The sequence below is a fragment of the Protobothrops mucrosquamatus genome, unplaced genomic scaffold (assembly GCF_001527695.2).
Source record: "Protobothrops mucrosquamatus isolate PMUCROS unplaced genomic scaffold, P.Mucros_1.0 scaffold_203, whole genome shotgun sequence".
Lineage (NCBI taxonomy): Eukaryota > Metazoa > Chordata > Lepidosauria > Squamata > Viperidae > Protobothrops > Protobothrops mucrosquamatus.
The window spans coordinates 180,554-198,888 of NW_015386279.1; the positions used below are offsets into that span (position 1 = coordinate 180,554).

The following is an 18,335-nucleotide window of genomic DNA, read 5'->3' on the forward strand; positions in this document are numbered from 1 at the left end:
GCATGATCAAAAAGTTCAGTGCCTCTTTGATTAGAGAGCAGCGAAACTGTGAGCCTTTCAAGGTATGCCATGTGAAGAATCATAAACCCTCTCATTTCACTTCAGTTTTAATTCACTGCAGAGTGGTTAGGACAGATGGTCAGGAGCTTGCATAAAAATTCCAAGAATTCCCTCCAAGCATGATAACACAGGTGAATGAAAAGCAAGTTTTATTTTCTTTTTAGGCTTCATGTATGCTTCTAGAAAGATGCTATTTTGTGTCAATATATTTTTGCATTAACTCCCACCCTCAAAAATAAATTTGAGGGAACGTGGTATAAAGACACTATTTTGCAACCTCCCACTAATCATTGCCTTCTGATCTTCACTATTTATTTATTTTATAAGTGTTTTATTGATTTTCTATTATTACAAATCATAAATGCTTAGCAAACAAATGTGGTGTCTGGGTACATTTGTTACTCAATGTTGCATCTTAACTTCGGTATAAATCTATTCAATGCTACACAATCCAGTGTTTTTTTTATCCACTCTTCTTCCCCTGATGTTTTCATTTTCTCAACATTAAACAAATACAATTCTTACTACTATTAATACATACAAAATTAGATATACGCATCCTCTTCATATTTATCTAGGGTATACAAATAACAATAGTATAAATTTATAACCTCTTTTCTAACCACTTTATATTTAAATTGTATTTGCAAATAAAGTCTCCTTATTAAATCAATTTAAGTTTAATTTCCCATCAGTATTCAAAATATCTTTGCCAGTTATGATTTTGTCAAAGTTAGTTACATTTATGTAGGCAAAGGTTTCATTTATACAAGCCATTCTAGTGTTTTTATAATTCCCATATCAAAAGAGAGAGCGCTATTCTAATTATAAATCATATCTTTCTTATTTTAAATATATATCTATGTGTTATCTATTCTTTTGTCCATATTCAAGCAAATATTGGCTAATATAATACCCCATCTGGTATGTCAGATCTTCTGTATTTTGAGTCTAACTCTAGCTTTCTTTCTTTGCCAATTAGCTTTCCAGGCCAAAGTAATTAAATCACCAACAAATTCTTCCTTTGTTTTTGTGAATACTGCTTGGGATGGGAAAAACAATTCAAGTAGGGTATTTTTGAGGGGGAATTCCATTTAGTTGTATTCATTAAACAACTCCCACTTTCCTTCTCCCTCAATTTCTCTTTTCATTTTTTGTCTCCCAATTTCTGACATTTCCCCTAACAGCTTTATAATCTGTTTTTTAAAATTGTCTTCCTTATCCTCCAGTATATTTTGAAAACCTAAAGAATAAGGTGCCTTTTCCATTTCCGTTGTTGTAACTAAGTCTTGCAAGTTTTTATTTGTCTGTGCCAAATTATGTTTCCCTTCTTTTATATCTTGTGTCTTAAGATCAATTTCCTCTGGTTCATCTTGTTTTCTGTCTTGTTTGTTCATTCTTTATAATCATTTTCTGAGAACTTTGTAGTTGTGAGTTTAAATTAGAGATTTACTCATTTATATTATCAAAGTTGTTTTTAATCTTATCATGATTTCTTCTTTCATCTTCTTTATGTGAAATAATTGTCTCCTGATTTAATTGTAACATAGAATGTATTTCCTTCTGAAAAATGTTTACTTCTTCTTGAAGTGTCACTCCTACAAATCCCTGGTAAACCTGGTTGGGGGCTTCAGATGGGAGTATTAAATATGTTTTCCTACCATTTTTGGCTAGATATAAAGGATCCATTTTATTTCCCCCCTCCAGATATTCTATCAGAACTGTTGTGATCCCCGCATACTAATCTTGTCTTATACCACCAATCTTAATGTCCATAAAACAAAGTCTCATCTGGTTCTTGTCTTTATATACAGCCCTTATAATCCAGTAAGTTCCAGGATATAAGTCCACTACTGAAAGCAATATTTGTAGTAGTCCTTCTGCTCAGGTGATCCAAAATTGTCAGTCAGCCGAAATTTACAATCCAAAATGTTCAACTACCCTAAGAGCAATCCAAAAATCTCCCCCAGACAAACATGGCCAGAAGTCAATTTTTTCTTTCTCTCCAAATAGTTCTTAAGATTAAAAGTCAGAGCTGAGTATATGTTTATAATCCAAGAAGGTCAACAGATTTCAAAACAATTAAGTTCTCACACTGTAGTAAGTATGCCAAAATATATTTCTCTGTTGCCAGTTGTTCTCTGTTGAGTTAAAAGTCGCTAAACAATAAAGAAAGTAGGTTGTTATCTTTTTCTAGGCTTCTTGCCAGGTCTGTGTCAGTCATTGCAGCTGTGGTGTTATACTCTAGTCCACCACTAGATGTCATTCAATATCCATTTTCCGACTCTTAAAATAGAAGGTTGATATTTCACCCCAGTATTTTTTCAAAGAGAAAATGTTAACAATTTTCTCATTTCTCAAATTTGTCAAAACTATAGCTTTATATTACTTCCACTTCAGTGTTAAATGTTTCTATCCCCCATAAAAAAAAATAAAACGCCGCTTCTGTTCTTCTGGAAGGGTGGGGCTGCAATCCCCTTCCTTCTCGCGTTCGGAGGTTTTTAGCTTCTTGGGAACCTTTTCTAGGAAATCCAGTTGTAAAATAGTAAAGAAAGGATCAATATTCTCACCCAGTTCCATACACGCTATTTACGATCTATTAATTAGTGCTTCTTTCTTCGGTTATCAGTAGCTGGAGGCTGGCCACAGGAGTGCAGCCAGTTTTTCCCCTGCCGGTTTGGAGTGCTTTCCTCGGATCAAACGGATCGACTGCAGTCTCTCCGTGATCGACGAGGCACCCCTCCTTCTTCATCACCTTTCCAGTGTGATTTTAGGCCCTTTTAGGGCTCCCTGCAGGGTAAAATTGGGCATGGAAAGCAGATCCCTGCATCTCTGCGTCCATGTCGCTATGACGTCAAACCGGAAGTCTCTGAGCTTCACTATTTAACTGTCAAAATTATTTTGAATTGTCCTATTATTACTACTATTTGATTATTTTCTGCCATCTACAAATTTGGTAAGCATTCTTTCTAATCTTTCACAATATTAATAAAATATTAATAAAGATGTTTCATGAATATAGAAACAGACTGAATCTTGTGACTGTTCATTCAGTACTAATAGAAGAGAATATTTGCAGCTCAGGGTTGAATTGTGGGATCTTTGGTTCTCTCTGATTTTCGTTGTTTTCTTGCAGACATGTCATTACCAAACTAGGTGATACCATGTTTCCCCGAAAGTAAGACGTACCCCAAAAATAAGCCCTAGTTCTCCCCACATGCCCATCACGCCTCACACTTACCTTCAGAAGCATTCCAAATCTCATGTGTCCCCAGGATGTATGGTGGTGACCGTAACACAGCCACCATTTTGTGGGCAGGACAAAAAGTTAGCCGCAGAAAGAATAAAGTTATCCTAGCACTCTAGAAAGCCTTAGAGCTCTTGAAAAGGTAAGTTGTGACAAGGGTGTTCTGCCTTAAGGGCTGGGAATCAGGCCTAAGCCCTGGCAAGACCCGATAGGAATAGTAAAAGGCCAGTTGGGAGCCAAAGTGAAAGTGGAGCACAGGGCATCCCGAGGGTGGGGGAGGCCTTGGGAGAGCCAGAGCAGATGGGCTTGGGCCTGTACTAGGCCTTCAATAGCCTCCCCATCCAGGAGGCACCACATACTCCCCTTAAGGATCTGTAGGTTCATTTTACATTTCACTGGGGAGAGCCGGGGTGGGGGGGGTTGTAGGCAATACGTTTCACCTAACAACTGTTGTGATATGTGACCTTAATGGACATTCTCCATTATAGTCGGATCCCAAGGACTACCTGTATAGTAAAGTAAAACAGTTTTGGTTTTACTCTTTTTTCCATTGATTTTAATTCAAATATACTCTACAACAGTGGCCCCCAACCCTTTTGGTATCAAGGATCGGTTCCATGGAGAAAGGTTTTTCTGCAAACTGGAGGGTGCGTGGTTTTGTATGTTGCCTGCGTCGCGCAGATGGGACTTTGCTTGTTTGTGTGGCCCGGCTGCTGGCATGCCGCGGACCTGTGCCAGTCCATAGACCAGCGGTTGGGGAGCCCTGCTCTGCAATATTACTGATTCCATTCATTTGAATTTGTTACTGTGCAGATATGCATTTCTTTAACATGCATTGCAAGTTCTGCCTTTAAACTTTCCCTTTGAGCAAATCATATGCTTGAATTGCAGTATTCTGGTCATGGAAATTACCTTTCGTATAACCAGGCCACTGTTATATTTTTAAAATTATACTTGTAGAATTTTAATAAACTTAATATTTATTTATTAAGAGTTCAGACTCATTCTGTTTATTTCCTATGCTCTATATAAACAATGGGTCATAAACCTTGTCCAATAATGTTCTTCCTGATCTTTTATTGAATAGTTTAATAGGTGTTAAGGCAGCTATTTCACTTCCTGACATAGTATACAAGTATTTACTTGAGTTTATTATTTCATGATTTTTATCTTCAATGAGGCTCAAGATCTAGCTTTCCATTCTGATTGAGGCTCAGTATGATTTGGCCGGATTATTACCAGTTCTTTTAAAGCACAACCCATGTTGTAATAACATCAGTCATGCAGATAACTTGGAAATGGTCCCAGAAACTTTAGAAGAACGTTTGGTGAAAACTGTGTATATTTCTGCCCACTTTGGTACATGGAAATGAGAGTTGAGTACATCAAGTAAAACATAAAAGTGAGTTGAATCTATGGGGGTAGATTATCTCAGAAGTATGTATGGTGAAACAGATAAGATCAAGAATGAATGGGTGATGAAGAAATGTGGATTGAATACAAAAATGAGTGTCATATAAAAAATAGAACAACAGAGTTGGAAGGGACTTCTAGTCCAATCCCCTCCTCAGGCAGAAGGCCTATACCAGGGGTAGACAATCTTGGCTCTTTTATGACTCGTGGACTTCAACTCCCAGAATTCCTGAGCCAGCCATGCTGGCTCAGGAATTCTGGGAGTTGAAGTCCACGAGTCATAAAAGAGCCAAGGTTGCCTACCCCTGGCCTATACTATTCTGGACAAACCTCTTCTTGAAAACCTCCTGCTCTTCATAATTCCTCCCTGGATAAGGAGAGGACTTGAGATTGCCCACAAGTGTTGCAGACAATTGCTCCTCATGAAGAGACTGCAGAACAAAAATCTGCAGTAAATTTAATGCTCTGGTTGATGAAGGAGCAATCATCTAGCTCAAATGGGGGTCAGTACTTTCAAAAGGACAATAGGTTCACATACCTCTTTTCTAATCATTTTTGGAAATTGCTTTGAATCAATATGTTTTATAGCAGTAGTTGAGTTTGATAGCATAATATGAGTTTCCTACAGTCTTTACCGGGAAAAATGGTGTGTGTTTTTTTTAAGTTGAAGGACTTAAATATAAATTTGGAATAAACAGCAAAAGAGTTGGGTCCTGATAAATTTGAAATAAGATTTTTGTAAATAATTATAAGAATATTTCCTGTAGGAAAATGCTTCTCTTTTGAATTTTTTAAAAAATGGCATAAGATTTTAAAAACTGGACACTAGAGGGAACTAAAGATTACAATTTAAAAAAAGAACACTTAAATTCAACTTATAATACACAATGAAGCAATATATTTTAACATTTGACATATGTTTGAACAATGCACCTAGAAGTTAATTTTAAGAGTGTCTGCCTCTGTAGATAAGACTGTGTTTAAAAGACATCAGGGAAGAAGATCAAGTTTTACCTAACAAGATTGAAACCTACTTGAAAGTGGATTTTAAAATGACAGGCGGCAACAATGACATGAAAAATATGCTACATACAGGACATACAAAAGAAACTGGCTGGATATCTTCATAGTTAAAAGGGGTATACAAATAAACCAAGAGATGGCTTGGATAAATTTTCCTATATTGGATTTACAAAAGAGGCTTGTTTAAGGCTTTGTTATGATAAGGGGGGGGAAGGAAATCAAGTTCTAGGACATTATTTGAAGATCGAGACTGTTAGATGTAAAAGGAAAGAATATAAAGATGGCTTCTTTGATTAAAATATATATGACGTTATCTGACAACAGGATCGAAATGACTTTTACTATAGTAGTTTCATATTTTGTTTCCAGTACAATTATCTATTTTAATTGCCCATGCCAGATTTAGGAACATCTCAAATGAACATCTATAAAATTTATATCTAGTATCAAAGGAGAGGGTAGAATTCTACTAAAAAGAAGATAGAGGTTTTGAAGCATCAGGTACATTAAGGCTTGACTTATGAGACAGATGCTGTTTGTGCCAAGATATTTGTTATTTCTAGAAAAGCAACTCCGCTGCTACCTATAAATATAAAGAAATAAAAATAAACATGTTTTTAAAGAATTCTGAAGAGAGAAAGTTCAAGTTTTTTATTATTTAATTTTTAAAATTTTTTTAAAAAATATTATTTTGATTTTTTTTTAGAAGCTGGGGTTTGGAAGGAAGTTTTTCTTTATTTTTTAATTATGAAAGCACAATTTCTACAAATTTGATTGTTGAAGTTTGCCCCTTAGTTTGGATTATCCCCAGAAAGTAGATGTTTACAGCTGAATTTATATTGCATGCAGTTTGCTTTCTCAATAGAGAACTCCATGTTAGCTCTGTCATATGTGAACCCATGCTTATAGTACACTCTCTTCTGTCCTTAAAGCCTGAATAAGAATTTTAGAACTAATTGAATCCAAGACCATGTTGTGAGTGTAATTGTTCAATTGTTCATCACAAAAGTGTTTTGTGGAAGAATCGTATGCAATCATGTTGCCTCATTTAGCATAAAGTCTTTAAAAGTACAAAATATTTGCTTATATGTTTTTAAACTACTGGTATTTATCAATATTTATTTTTCCCTTTTATATGATGTTTTCAGTCATCTCCCATTCCACGTCTGATCAGTTCAAAGGCATTTCAGCATTACTATAATTTGGATGACCTCAGATTTTTCATTGAGTACCTAGGCTACAAGGAAATCTAGTAGTAGCCCTGGAAATAAAGTCTAGTGAAAGAGTTGGTCAATATTGCCAAAATAATATTTTATTTTGAAAAATATATTTTTACATAGTGCAAACATATTTCATTTCTCTTACTGCAGAATGTGCATAATTTTTAATCATGTAAATTAAACAACTGCTTGAAAGAAGTGTTAATCCATTGTATTTCTGTGAAGGTTGCTAGCCTAAAAAACTAGGTTATTCACACTTTGAACCAATAAACTAACTTAACTTTATTTTTCTTTCAGCAGCTTCATGAAACTGTAAAAAGGAAACTTGATAATTCTGTTTCACCTCAACATGGCGACCAGCCAAATGGCTTTGGGGACATATTTCCTGTGCCCAAGAAATTGTGTCATGATGATGGTCTTGGTGGGTTGAGTGGCTCCTCCAATGGAATACCTCCCGTATCCCCTCTACATCAGCCTGATAGCAAACCTTCCAGTGGAGAAAATTTACAGCTTAATGGAAAACATTCCATAAGCCTAGATGGAATGAGCAAAAAGGATCTGCCACATTCTAGCCTTCAGTTGAATGGAAGCAGTGATGCTGATGACTCATTTGCTATGATTATTAACAAAGAACTCAAACAAGAACCAGATGATCTTCCTTGTATGATTACGGGACCAGGAAGTTCTATATCACAAAACAATTTGATGTCTGATCTTAACCTTAATGACCAAGAGTGGGAGGAGCTAATGAATGAGCTAAACAGGTCAATGCCTGATGAGGATATGAAAGACCTATTTACTGAAGACTTTGAGGAAAAGAAGGATGCTGATCCTTCAAATTCAACTGCACAAACTTCTTTACCACAAGATATCATTATAAAGACTGAATTTTCCCCGGCAAACTTTGAACAGGAACAGATAGGGTCTCCACAAGTCAGATCTACCTCTGCTGGCACAACATTTATTGGTACATCTTCTGTCCCTGTTACTGCTGCTTCTCCAGCAGTTAGTAATTCTCAAACAATGTTTCAGCCTTCAAATCAATCCATGTCTGAAAATCCCAACCAGTCAATAATGCAACCAGCAAGCCAGGCCCAAAACGTTCAGAGGCCTCTATCTAATTCATTGTTATCTGGACAAACTACAGGGAGTGCCAAAGAGATGTCATCTGCTAAACAGCTACAGCAAATAGCTGCTAAGCAAAAGAGAGATCAATTGTTGCAGAACCAACAGCAGGTCCACCCATCCAGTCAAATTTCTAGCTGGCAGCAATCTGGACCTTCTCACAGTCCATTGGCTCTCCCATACTCTATGGAAAATCCAACTAGCCCTTCTGTTTATCAGCAAGACTTCAGTAACCAAAAACTCCTGATACCCAATATGCCAAACAAGAGTTCTCCTAGGACAGGAGGTAACTATCACGGTGGAAATATGTTAAGCCATCAGCCAAGCAACATAAATCAGAATTCTGCATCTAATCAAAACTCTGTGCTAGATTATGGGAATACAAAACCTCTTTCACATTACAAAGAATGTGGGCAAGGAATCACAGTGCCTGGACAAAACAAGGCTTCTATGTTAGCATACCTTCAGCAACATCAGCAGCCTACACTGCCTCATATGAGTGATGAGCAGAGTGGCATATTTGTAATGAAGAAGTCTGGAAATATTGCTTATAGGCCTTTAGTACCACACAGTCAGGTAAGTGTTTTTAGCAGCTGGTTGGGTATAGTAAATGAGATGGGCCGAATAAGCTGAATAAGCAGGCTAATTAATTTCATAGTATATATTGTAGATAGCCTTATAAGATCCTAAGAGGATAATGGAATTACTAAAATCAACCTTTCGCTTAAAAAGCAGCATGATATACCTTGTCCTTTAAAAAAAATGATGTTTTCATGGGAAAAAAAAGTGTAAAAGGTTTTCTCTATATGTAGTTTTTTTTCTTCTTCTTTCTGAATTGTTCTTTCAGGATTGGTATATAATTCAAAATCTGTTAACCAGGATATAATGTATTTTAAGGAAATTCTTTGTTTCTGACAGCTTGACTCTGACAGGAACTTTTTTCCAATGAAGATTATTAGTTTTGTAGAAAACAAAATTGAATTTTGGCAGTTGATTATAGTTTTTATTAATTGTGAAAAAGCTCCATTTATATGCTTTTTATTAATTGTGAAAAACCTTCATAATTATGACCATAACCCTACACAGGTCATTAAATGTTAAATGAAGTGGATATTCAAGACCAAAGGAAATTGAGGGCAGGGAAACTATTTCTGTTTCAATTACTGTGGAATTTCATTAGATACCTACCCCTTGTCTACCTGCAAGAATGAAATGCTTGTGGTAAGCAAGGAAATGTTGAACAACATATCTGTGTTTACCATCTTCTACTGAATGACACACTAACATACATGTTGTTACTATTATGCATTCATTGCAAGTATACTTCTCGCATAAGCTCAATTTCCTGTTCTCCTATTGCCCCTATAATAAGATAACAGAATAGAGAATTGTTTCATAATATTTTATTAAATCTATTTAACAAAAGAAGAAATACACAAACACAGAGACATACTTGATTGCATTAAAAGTTAAATAGAGAAAGAAAAAGAAGCCTGAAACATTCTATGATGAAACAGCTCCAAAGAGTTTACTTCAGATTTCTCAAAATACCTCTTTCTTATTCTCTGACAACAAAAAACCACATCAAATATTGACTGACAATATATGTTAATAGTCCATTACGGCAAATAAGATACATTTTTCCAGATGCTGTACTGATACTATTATCAGGGAATGTTGGATGTGATCAAAATGCAGTTAAGGCTAATAATTTGGACTATATTTTTTCTGTCTTACAAAAATAATGTTATATGAAAGCGTCAGTCTACAAATCCATGATGGGCAAATGATTTTACACACAAGTCTGTGACCTGACTTGTAATTCCCCTGGCTTACTCTTTTTCTATATTTTGCATAAAGTTACACAATAGCATAATAGGTATGTAGGTATTTGATTTCTTATTGTGAGTCACCAACTATTGATATTCCCTTAAAAATCAATACAACTAGATTTCTCCTGATAAGTATCTGTATCCCATCCCAAATTTACAATAAGTGGGATTGCCTTGACTTAATTTCTCAATTTTCAAATTCAGTGTCAATATTCACTGGTGACTTTAATGCTATGCTTTGATGGGAATTAATGTCACAGTTTTTTCTCCCCATTATAATGCCTAATTTTCTCCTCCCTCATGGAAATCTAAAGATAATGGAGTTTAGTTTTACTCTCAATGAAATTTGATTTGTGGTTATTTAATGCCGGATGATTTAAGAGCAACCTTTGATTCAATACTACCTAGCAAATTCTGGAAGAAAGTAATCAGAATGGCAATTTAAAACTATCCCGACCTCAAAGCATGCCAAAATTTGATGTATTCTTGCCTGAGTGTTATTTATATATTGATATCAGAGTTGGGATATTCATTGAGCCAGAATTTTGTTCACCATCTCTTGCCCGTTGTCCCCAACATTGATTTAGCAGTTGTTTTTAATCCCATAATGGATCATCTCATGGATTAAAGCAGCAACCCCCAACCTTTTGGGCACCAGGGACCGATTCCGTGGACAAGAAGGGCGTGGTTTCACGTGCTGCTCGCATCCCATGGATGGGGCTTCTCTTGTTGGCACAGACCAGTTTCTGGCATACGGCTTCCCAGTATCGGTCCCTGGATTAAAGGGTCAACAATATAACTGTAGCTCAATGTTTTCTGTATCTTACTATGTGCTGTATGTTTCTGTATATTGTAACTGATCCCTGAACAAACAAGAATCCTAATACTTGCAAAATTTCAATGGGATCAAATTATAGCTTTCCACTTAAGCCAGTGGAGGAACTGAATTCTGGAATTCCTTGTTCTAGCCAGAAACAGAAATCAAATTGCCCGTTGCTAAATTTGAAAGTGAAATCCATCTTTCTCAACATGTAATGGTAATTAATGCATGGTAGGATCTCACAGGTGCTCATTCAAAGAAAGTTATTTTAATGGCATATAAAGTTGCTTGAAAGTACATAAAGGAATGTCAATAGAAAGAGTTCGTAGGTATACATCAGAATTAAATTATCCCAATTTTCTCCTACTCTAAATATTCAAGAAATTCTAAACCGTTGGTTTACCTCTTTCATTTTTCTTTCCTAACCAAGAATTAACTTTTATGCCAAGATCAGCAAAAGGATCGAGGCATATCATAAAACCAAACATTTAAGCATATCAAAATTATTACCAAACTAGTGGAATTAGTCTGATTTATTCACATTTATACGATAACAAAGTTATGTAATGGAAAAATGAAACAAAGACTGGGAATCACTGCTTTATTTATAAAACCAGTGAATTGTCTATATATAGGAGAATCTTATATTCTACCTCTTGTAAAATCTTAATTTTTTTTTGATGGCTTAAGTAAGAGTTTCTACAGCCAAGTTAAAAGAAAAGGGAGAACACTGCATTCTTGATATGACCTACAGCCATAAATTTAACAAAGGAAACCACACAATTTGTTATCACTTAATTTAGTAGTAGAATAAAACATTCATTCAAAATATTAACATTTGGGGAGATCCAAAGTAAATCAAGGTCTGCTTCAGAAACCAATTAGAAACCTTATTTTTCTGAATCCAAAATAACTAATTTTATCCAAAGTAGTTGCATCAATTAAGACTCTAATATTGACTGTGAACAATTTCTGCCTGAGCTGAATTTTTGGAACCTGTACTCTATGGGTATTCAACTCTTAGCCATATTAATCTACAATTGAAATAGCCAGTTTTAGGAAGGATGTGTTGTTATTCTCATTCAAACTAGAAGTAGGAATCTATTTGAAAAGTTTCCGTTATTTACGTTTAAATATTTTTTTCCCTATTGAAAGAGTCTACATGGAAGTTGATCTTTATTGAACTGCCTCTGCAACCTTTTCAGATTACTTGTAGGTGGCAGCTCTTCTGTATAAGCCATTTCATACACCTTGGCATTTCATTTAGAAACAGAGTTATGCTGGATTACACTTTTCCATGAATCGCTGTGCAGTAATAAACACTGAAGAAGTTTTCCATTATTTGTGGTCATTAAAAATGTGGAGATACTGCTTTTCTCAAGTGGTGTCCTTGTTGCATAGCCAATATCTGTCTCTGCTTTTCTAGGATCAAAATCATTCTGCTGGCGTTCCTCGCATTCCCGTTTCTGTTCCTGGCACTGGTGTAAATGCACAGCCTCCTAATGTTTCCATGGCAGGTAACCATGGTAATGCAGCTTATCTCAACAGTCAGCAGCAAGCAGCTGTAATGAAGCAGCACCAGATGCTACTAGATCATAAGCAGCAACAAAAGCAGTTGTTAATAGAACAACACAAACAGTTTCTAATGGGACAGAGGCAACTTCTTGCTGAACAGGTAAAACATACTGCTGTGACAAAGATTGTGCCAATGTAGTGGAATATTCAGTACTTGATTATATTAATTAATCTGGTTGCATATTATGTTTGCCACATGAGAGTAGCCTAGTACTGCTTATTGCAAATTCTGTAGGATTCCCACCCACTTCTCAAACACATGCCCTTCATTCAAAAAGAATTAGGAAGACTTGCAATCAGACATCCATGGGGACAGTTGTTCACTGTTGTGAGCTGCCTTGAAAATTGATCTAAAGAGAAGGGCAGGATAATGGCTACATGATCCCTGTTTCCAGAATTTAGGGGAGAGTATGGATCCTTATATAACAAGAACTGCACTTTTCTGCTGATAAAGGGGGTGTTAAGAAACATAAGAAGAAACTTTAGGAGTGAATAGTTCAAAAACAGCCCAAGTTAGGACAACCCTAATAAGGGACAGGAAGGGAAATGATGGAGAAGGGGACAGAATGGGACAGCTCACCACTTGCCAACTCGCCTCTGCCAATTCACTGCCGCCAAGTCGTTACAGGACAAATCAACGCAGCCGATTTGCTGTGGGGACAACTCATCGTGGACAGCTGGAGGGAGAGCCAGTTGGGCAAGCAAGCAGGTAGGCAGAGCACAGAGTGGCAGCAGCAGCTAGGGGCTTCCCGCCAGAGGCAGAGCCAAGCGAGCGGGTGGGTGGAGCGGCGGCCAGGGGTTCCCCCCATTTTCACACACCCCTGCTGCCACTGCACAAGCTCCTGACCATTCAGAGTTTGGATGGTTTGGCTGCAGCAGCATTTGGGCCATTAGATGTGCCCCATTTTCACACACCCTGCTGCTGCAGCCAAACTCCAAATGGCCCAGAGCTCGGTGCAATGGCAACAGCCATGTGGGGAGGGGGGTGAAAATAGGAAGCCTCCAGTCACCGCTGCTCTGCTCGCCCACCTGCCCGGCTCCCCATCCAGTGGAAAGCCCCCAGCTGCAGCTCTGCTCTCTGCCCACCTACTTGTTCTGCCTGCCCACCCAGCTTTTCTTCTGGCTGCCCACAGCACGTTGTCCCTGTGGCGAATTGGCTGTCCTGAGACAACTTGGCGCCTGGCCACACCGAGTTGCCTTAGACCAGAAGTGAACAGTTCACTTGCTAGAATGCTGAATAAGATTATTACAGATGCGTTTATTGCAAAAACTGCTGCTTCTTCTTGATTTTTCAGCTGGACAAGGAAAATCATAAAAAAGCAGACTAATCAAAGTGATAGTTGTTGAGAAAGATGGCCAGTATCTAATTGTAATCCCTATCATCTGTCATTGCTTTTAGAAAGAGCAAATACAAAATAATAGGCTATGTAGACAGTTCACAATGACAAATATAGTAAAATACAGTATTAATGCTTCTGTTAAGCAGTTCTGTGGTTCTGGTATGAAACCAGAGATTAATAAATCTTATTTGAACATTGAGTTGAAAAAGGACACTGGAAGAAGGCAGGTGCAGACTCCTAAGAGAACTGCATGCGGGTAGTCATTCCCAATGAAGCTTGACCCAAGGAATGTTTATATTAATTTCTTCACCTTAATTATATTGTCACATAAAGTTTTTTTTCTCAGAACATTTTCTGTTCTTTTTTTGTTTTGCGTGTTTTAAATGGCAGACATTACATTTTGCATATGAAGTATATTTTATTTTCTAAAATTAGCGTTATATTACAGTCAAAGCAGTAATTAGTTGGTACACCAATAAAACTTTACATCCGATGCATTGTGTGGAAAAACATTCTTCTGATAACCTGGATTTCCATTTTAGGAGAAACAAAGGCATCATCAGGAGCAACAACTCCAAAGACATTTGACACGACCACCTCCTCAGTACCAAGATCAGACACAAAACACATATCAACAGCAAGTTGGCCAGTTTCCAGGTAAAGGGGGATGTGGGGTTGAAATATGAAGAACTGGGATGGACATGAGATATTTAAAATGCTTTTTTGTACTCAAAATGTAGTCTTATACTATTATTTATTAAATACATGTGCCATTACAATGTGTGATTCCTAATGATTGACAATAGCTACAAAATAGACAGTTAAAATATCCACAATAAAATGCCGATTAATTGTTCAAGTTAATAAAATCATATAACAGCCCTGACAATATGACATTCACCCCAAAGCCCTCCAAGATAATTAGATTTTAACTACCGGTAGCTTCCAAAAAGCTGTTCCCAATTTAGTCAATCTTTTATCAAAGGGAAGATATCTCTATTGTTCCCACATGCACATACTTCCTGCACAATGTCAACATTCTCCTGAGAGAGATGTTTTGGATGAATCAAAGAGATACATTTGAAGGCAGCCCCAAATAATGTGCATTGTACTCTTATAAGTAAGCGGTAATGAGTAAGAAGAGTTTTGCATTCTGGTTCAGGCCTTAATGGGGACATTAATGAAAATTGAAGAGAAGAACTTTCGATCATGACTTTTTTAGCAGGTGCTACTCGCCCAAGAAGGTCACCCAAACATGGCCTTACTCTGCCAGGGCGGTTCTACTATTATAGGTGGCAGAGAACCATGGTAAACAAATAGTAATTTCACCTCCTTTGGATGGAATTTAAGCTTGTTTTCTTTTATCCAGTCTTAACAGCCCATCAGGATTTCCCCAGGCCCCCAATAACAGTAAATAATGAGCATACTGCTGGTACTTGTGACCAAATGACCTGTCTTAGCATTATGTAAATTTTAAATAGAGAAGTGGAGAGAATCAAATTCTACACCATCCCACGCAGGAGTAGTCACTAGATCATTTTCTCCTCTCCACAAACGCCAAATTGAAGTGGAAGTTCTTACTCAGGAAGGATTAGAATCACTCCAAAACAGAACGTCCAGTCTTTGCATGCAATCCAAAAGCATCTCAGGGTCAGTGGGATGGCCTACACCTGCCCAGGTTCCAGCAAAGATTACCCATCACAGGGACAAAGGCCATTCAGTAATCAGTCCAGATCTAAACCCTGACTTAAGAGGGTCCAGACAATTTGCATCCCCCGGCCATTCTGCATCCCCGTCACTCACTCAGCAGCCCAAAAGGGAAGGTTAAAAACTGGGTGATCGTTGTCAAAAACAGCAAGATCCAGGGAGAGCTTGAGTAAGGGGCACACCACTCAGATTCTTTCAGGGCCTCTGCCAGGTTCAAGTTGTCATACCTCCTTCCCCCAGATCCTTGCAAGTATCAAGGGGGTAGGAATCAAGTCCACAGATGGTAAATGTCATGCTTTTAAATTCTTAAGGTTTTAAAAGCAGCATTCCACAAAAGTAACAATTCTTTATATTGCAGCATATGTGGATGAAGAATGTTACATTGTTAGGAACACTATTAATATTTCTGTAATATTAACTGATATTTCTCCTTGTAAGCACACAAGATATAGGTTTAGACAAACCTTTCACATTGAAAGCTAAGCTCTTAGACGCTCTTTGGAATAATTATAATTGTCACACTCCTGTTTGTTTTCTAAGACTTTTAAAACTGTTCATTTGTCTTAAGTTAATTTTTCAATGTGAAACAGCACACTGTCTGAAACAAGAGTATCTTTATATAAGTATAGATCCTTCTACATGAATAGTACTTTTGAAATTACCTCTTGAATGGAAGAAAATGCACTATTACGAGGGCAATTCGGAAATAAACCTCCATTTGGTTATTAATGACAGACATTTGCAGATACAGAAGTTTTATTATACACATTAGAAAACTACAACATTACATTATTTTTGGACATAATCGCCATTCAAACTGAGGCACTTGTCATAACATCTTACAAGGTTTGAAATCCCTTAGTAGCAGTCACTCAGTGCCAAATCTGGGCTATGGGGAGGTTGATCAAAAACATCCCAATGGAACTGCTTCAAAAGTTCTTAGGTGCATCTAGTGGTGTGCGGACGAGCATTATCGTGAACCAACACTACACCGGAAGTGGTGCCATAGAAAATTCTGCCAGATGTGAAGATGCCAAAGGAGTACTGATAATGAAGTTCATGGAGCGTGGTTCGACCATCGATTCAGAAGTCTACTGTGAAATGTTACAAAAACTCAGATGAACCATCCATAACAAGCGTCGGGGCATTCTGATTTCCGGTGTGGTGTTGGTTCACGATAATGCTTGCCCGCACACCGCTAGACGCACCCAAGAACTTTTGAAGCAGTTCCATTGGGATGTTTATGATCACACACATACACACATAGCCCAGATTCGGTGCTGAGCAACTACTATTAAGGAATTTCAAACCTTGTAAGACATTATGACAAGTGCTTCAGTTTGAATGGCGATTATGTCAAAAAGTAATTAATGTTGTAGTTTTCTAATGTGTGTAATAAAGTTCTGTATCTGTGAGTGTCTATTACTGATAACCAAACGGAGGTTTATTTCCGAATTGCCCTCGCATTATCTTTCTCTGTGGCCTTGTTTAGTAATTGTAAACAAACATGCACTAACAGGAAATTTGTGTCATATTCCCCATTTTGTCTGCTAACCTCCCTGTTTCCTAGCTCTGGACTAAGAATTAGATTCATAATTAAATGCATAAATTTGTAATAGAAAAAGTTGTCCTGATCTCAGTGCTGCTTCATTCTTCATTATTACCAAAATGCCTCTGCCAGTGTCCCAGCAAACATTGTCCAATACAGCTTGTTCTCACTTATTGATGATAATTGGAACCGGGAATTCTGTTGCTAAGTGATGCAATCATAAGACATGACATCATATGACCACTATGAGTTACAGTGGCAGTTTTGGCAATCTCAACTGCCGTCATTAAGCAAATCTCACATGGTCACACCATCCCTTGGTCAATGATTGTCACTTGCAACCTATCAACTTCCCCATTGATTTGCTTGTTGCATGACCACAGAAATGCTACAATATCACAATTGGTTACTGAACACCCAAATAGCAAACATATGACAAAGGAGATGCTGCGGTGATCACAACTCAAGGATCAGTCATAGGTTGAACACCATCAGTGCTTTTAATGATTGCTGAACAAGTCATTCAGCAAGGACTCTGTATTGTTTTGCATATTTAATCATTAAATATATCCCTGCTTTCTCACAGGAGTGTGTTTGTGTGCGTGTGTGTGTGTGTATTTCATAGCTAGAGTATCCATAGGTTGTACAAGCTGGAAGTGATTTGCAGAATTGCTTTATAACTCTATAATTCCTATTCCCCTGTGCCATGTGAATCCTTTTTCAATAGAATTGGAACTCTTCTGAATAGTTGAGAAGCAATTTTATATTACGTTATAGATGAAATATAAATGCATGAAAATGAGTAGTAAATTATTCCTGCTTCCTAATGTGGCTTATACATTGCAATCCCCACTCTTTTGGTGGGTTCACAATTTATAGGTTCTGGTTTTCAGCTAGTAGAGTAATAGTGGTGGCATAGGCTATCTTCCATGTACTCTTATCAGTATCTGTAATCCTGCTTATCTTAATAACTAAGAGCTGGTTAATACAGATGCTTTTTCACCATGAACACATCTTTTAAACAGCTTTTGGAATTCTCATTTCAACAACTGTTAACAATTATGAAAAGCACTGGAGCAATATGCATGTATGGTTCAGTTTGCAGAGATGCTTTCCTACATCCATATGTATTTAAGGATGGCTAATAGTGACTTGACTCACATGTAAATATGCAATGTAAATGAATCTTCCATCTGAAACGGATTTAAACGGAAAGCCCATGTAACTAGTTGGAACAGAAATCAACATTGTTAAATAGTTGTATCTTTGTACAATATATTCCAGATTAACCAGTTGCATTTAAAACAGTAAATCTTATGAAAAGTCATGGTTTTTGAGATGGGTATGACACATAAAGCATGCCATTATGATAGAAGGAAAGAGATGCTCAGTAAAGCCGCCTTTGTTTAATTTTTGACTTTTTC

At 37.1% G+C, this 18,335-nt stretch overlaps 1 protein-coding gene across 1 annotated transcript in view; it reads left to right on the plus strand.

Moving 5' to 3' along the window:
• MAML1 (mastermind like transcriptional coactivator 1) overlaps positions 1-18,335 on the plus strand; it is a 31,572-nt gene that overhangs the window by 12,030 nt on the left and 1,207 nt on the right. Inside the window, exons 3-5 of the mRNA XM_015825991.1 lie at positions 7,264-8,664; positions 12,167-12,415; positions 14,198-14,312. Of these exons, the coding sequence (XP_015681477.1) occupies positions 7,264-8,664; positions 12,167-12,415; positions 14,198-14,312 (1,765 nt within the window). The remainder of the gene's footprint in view (positions 1-7,263; positions 8,665-12,166; positions 12,416-14,197; positions 14,313-18,335) is intronic.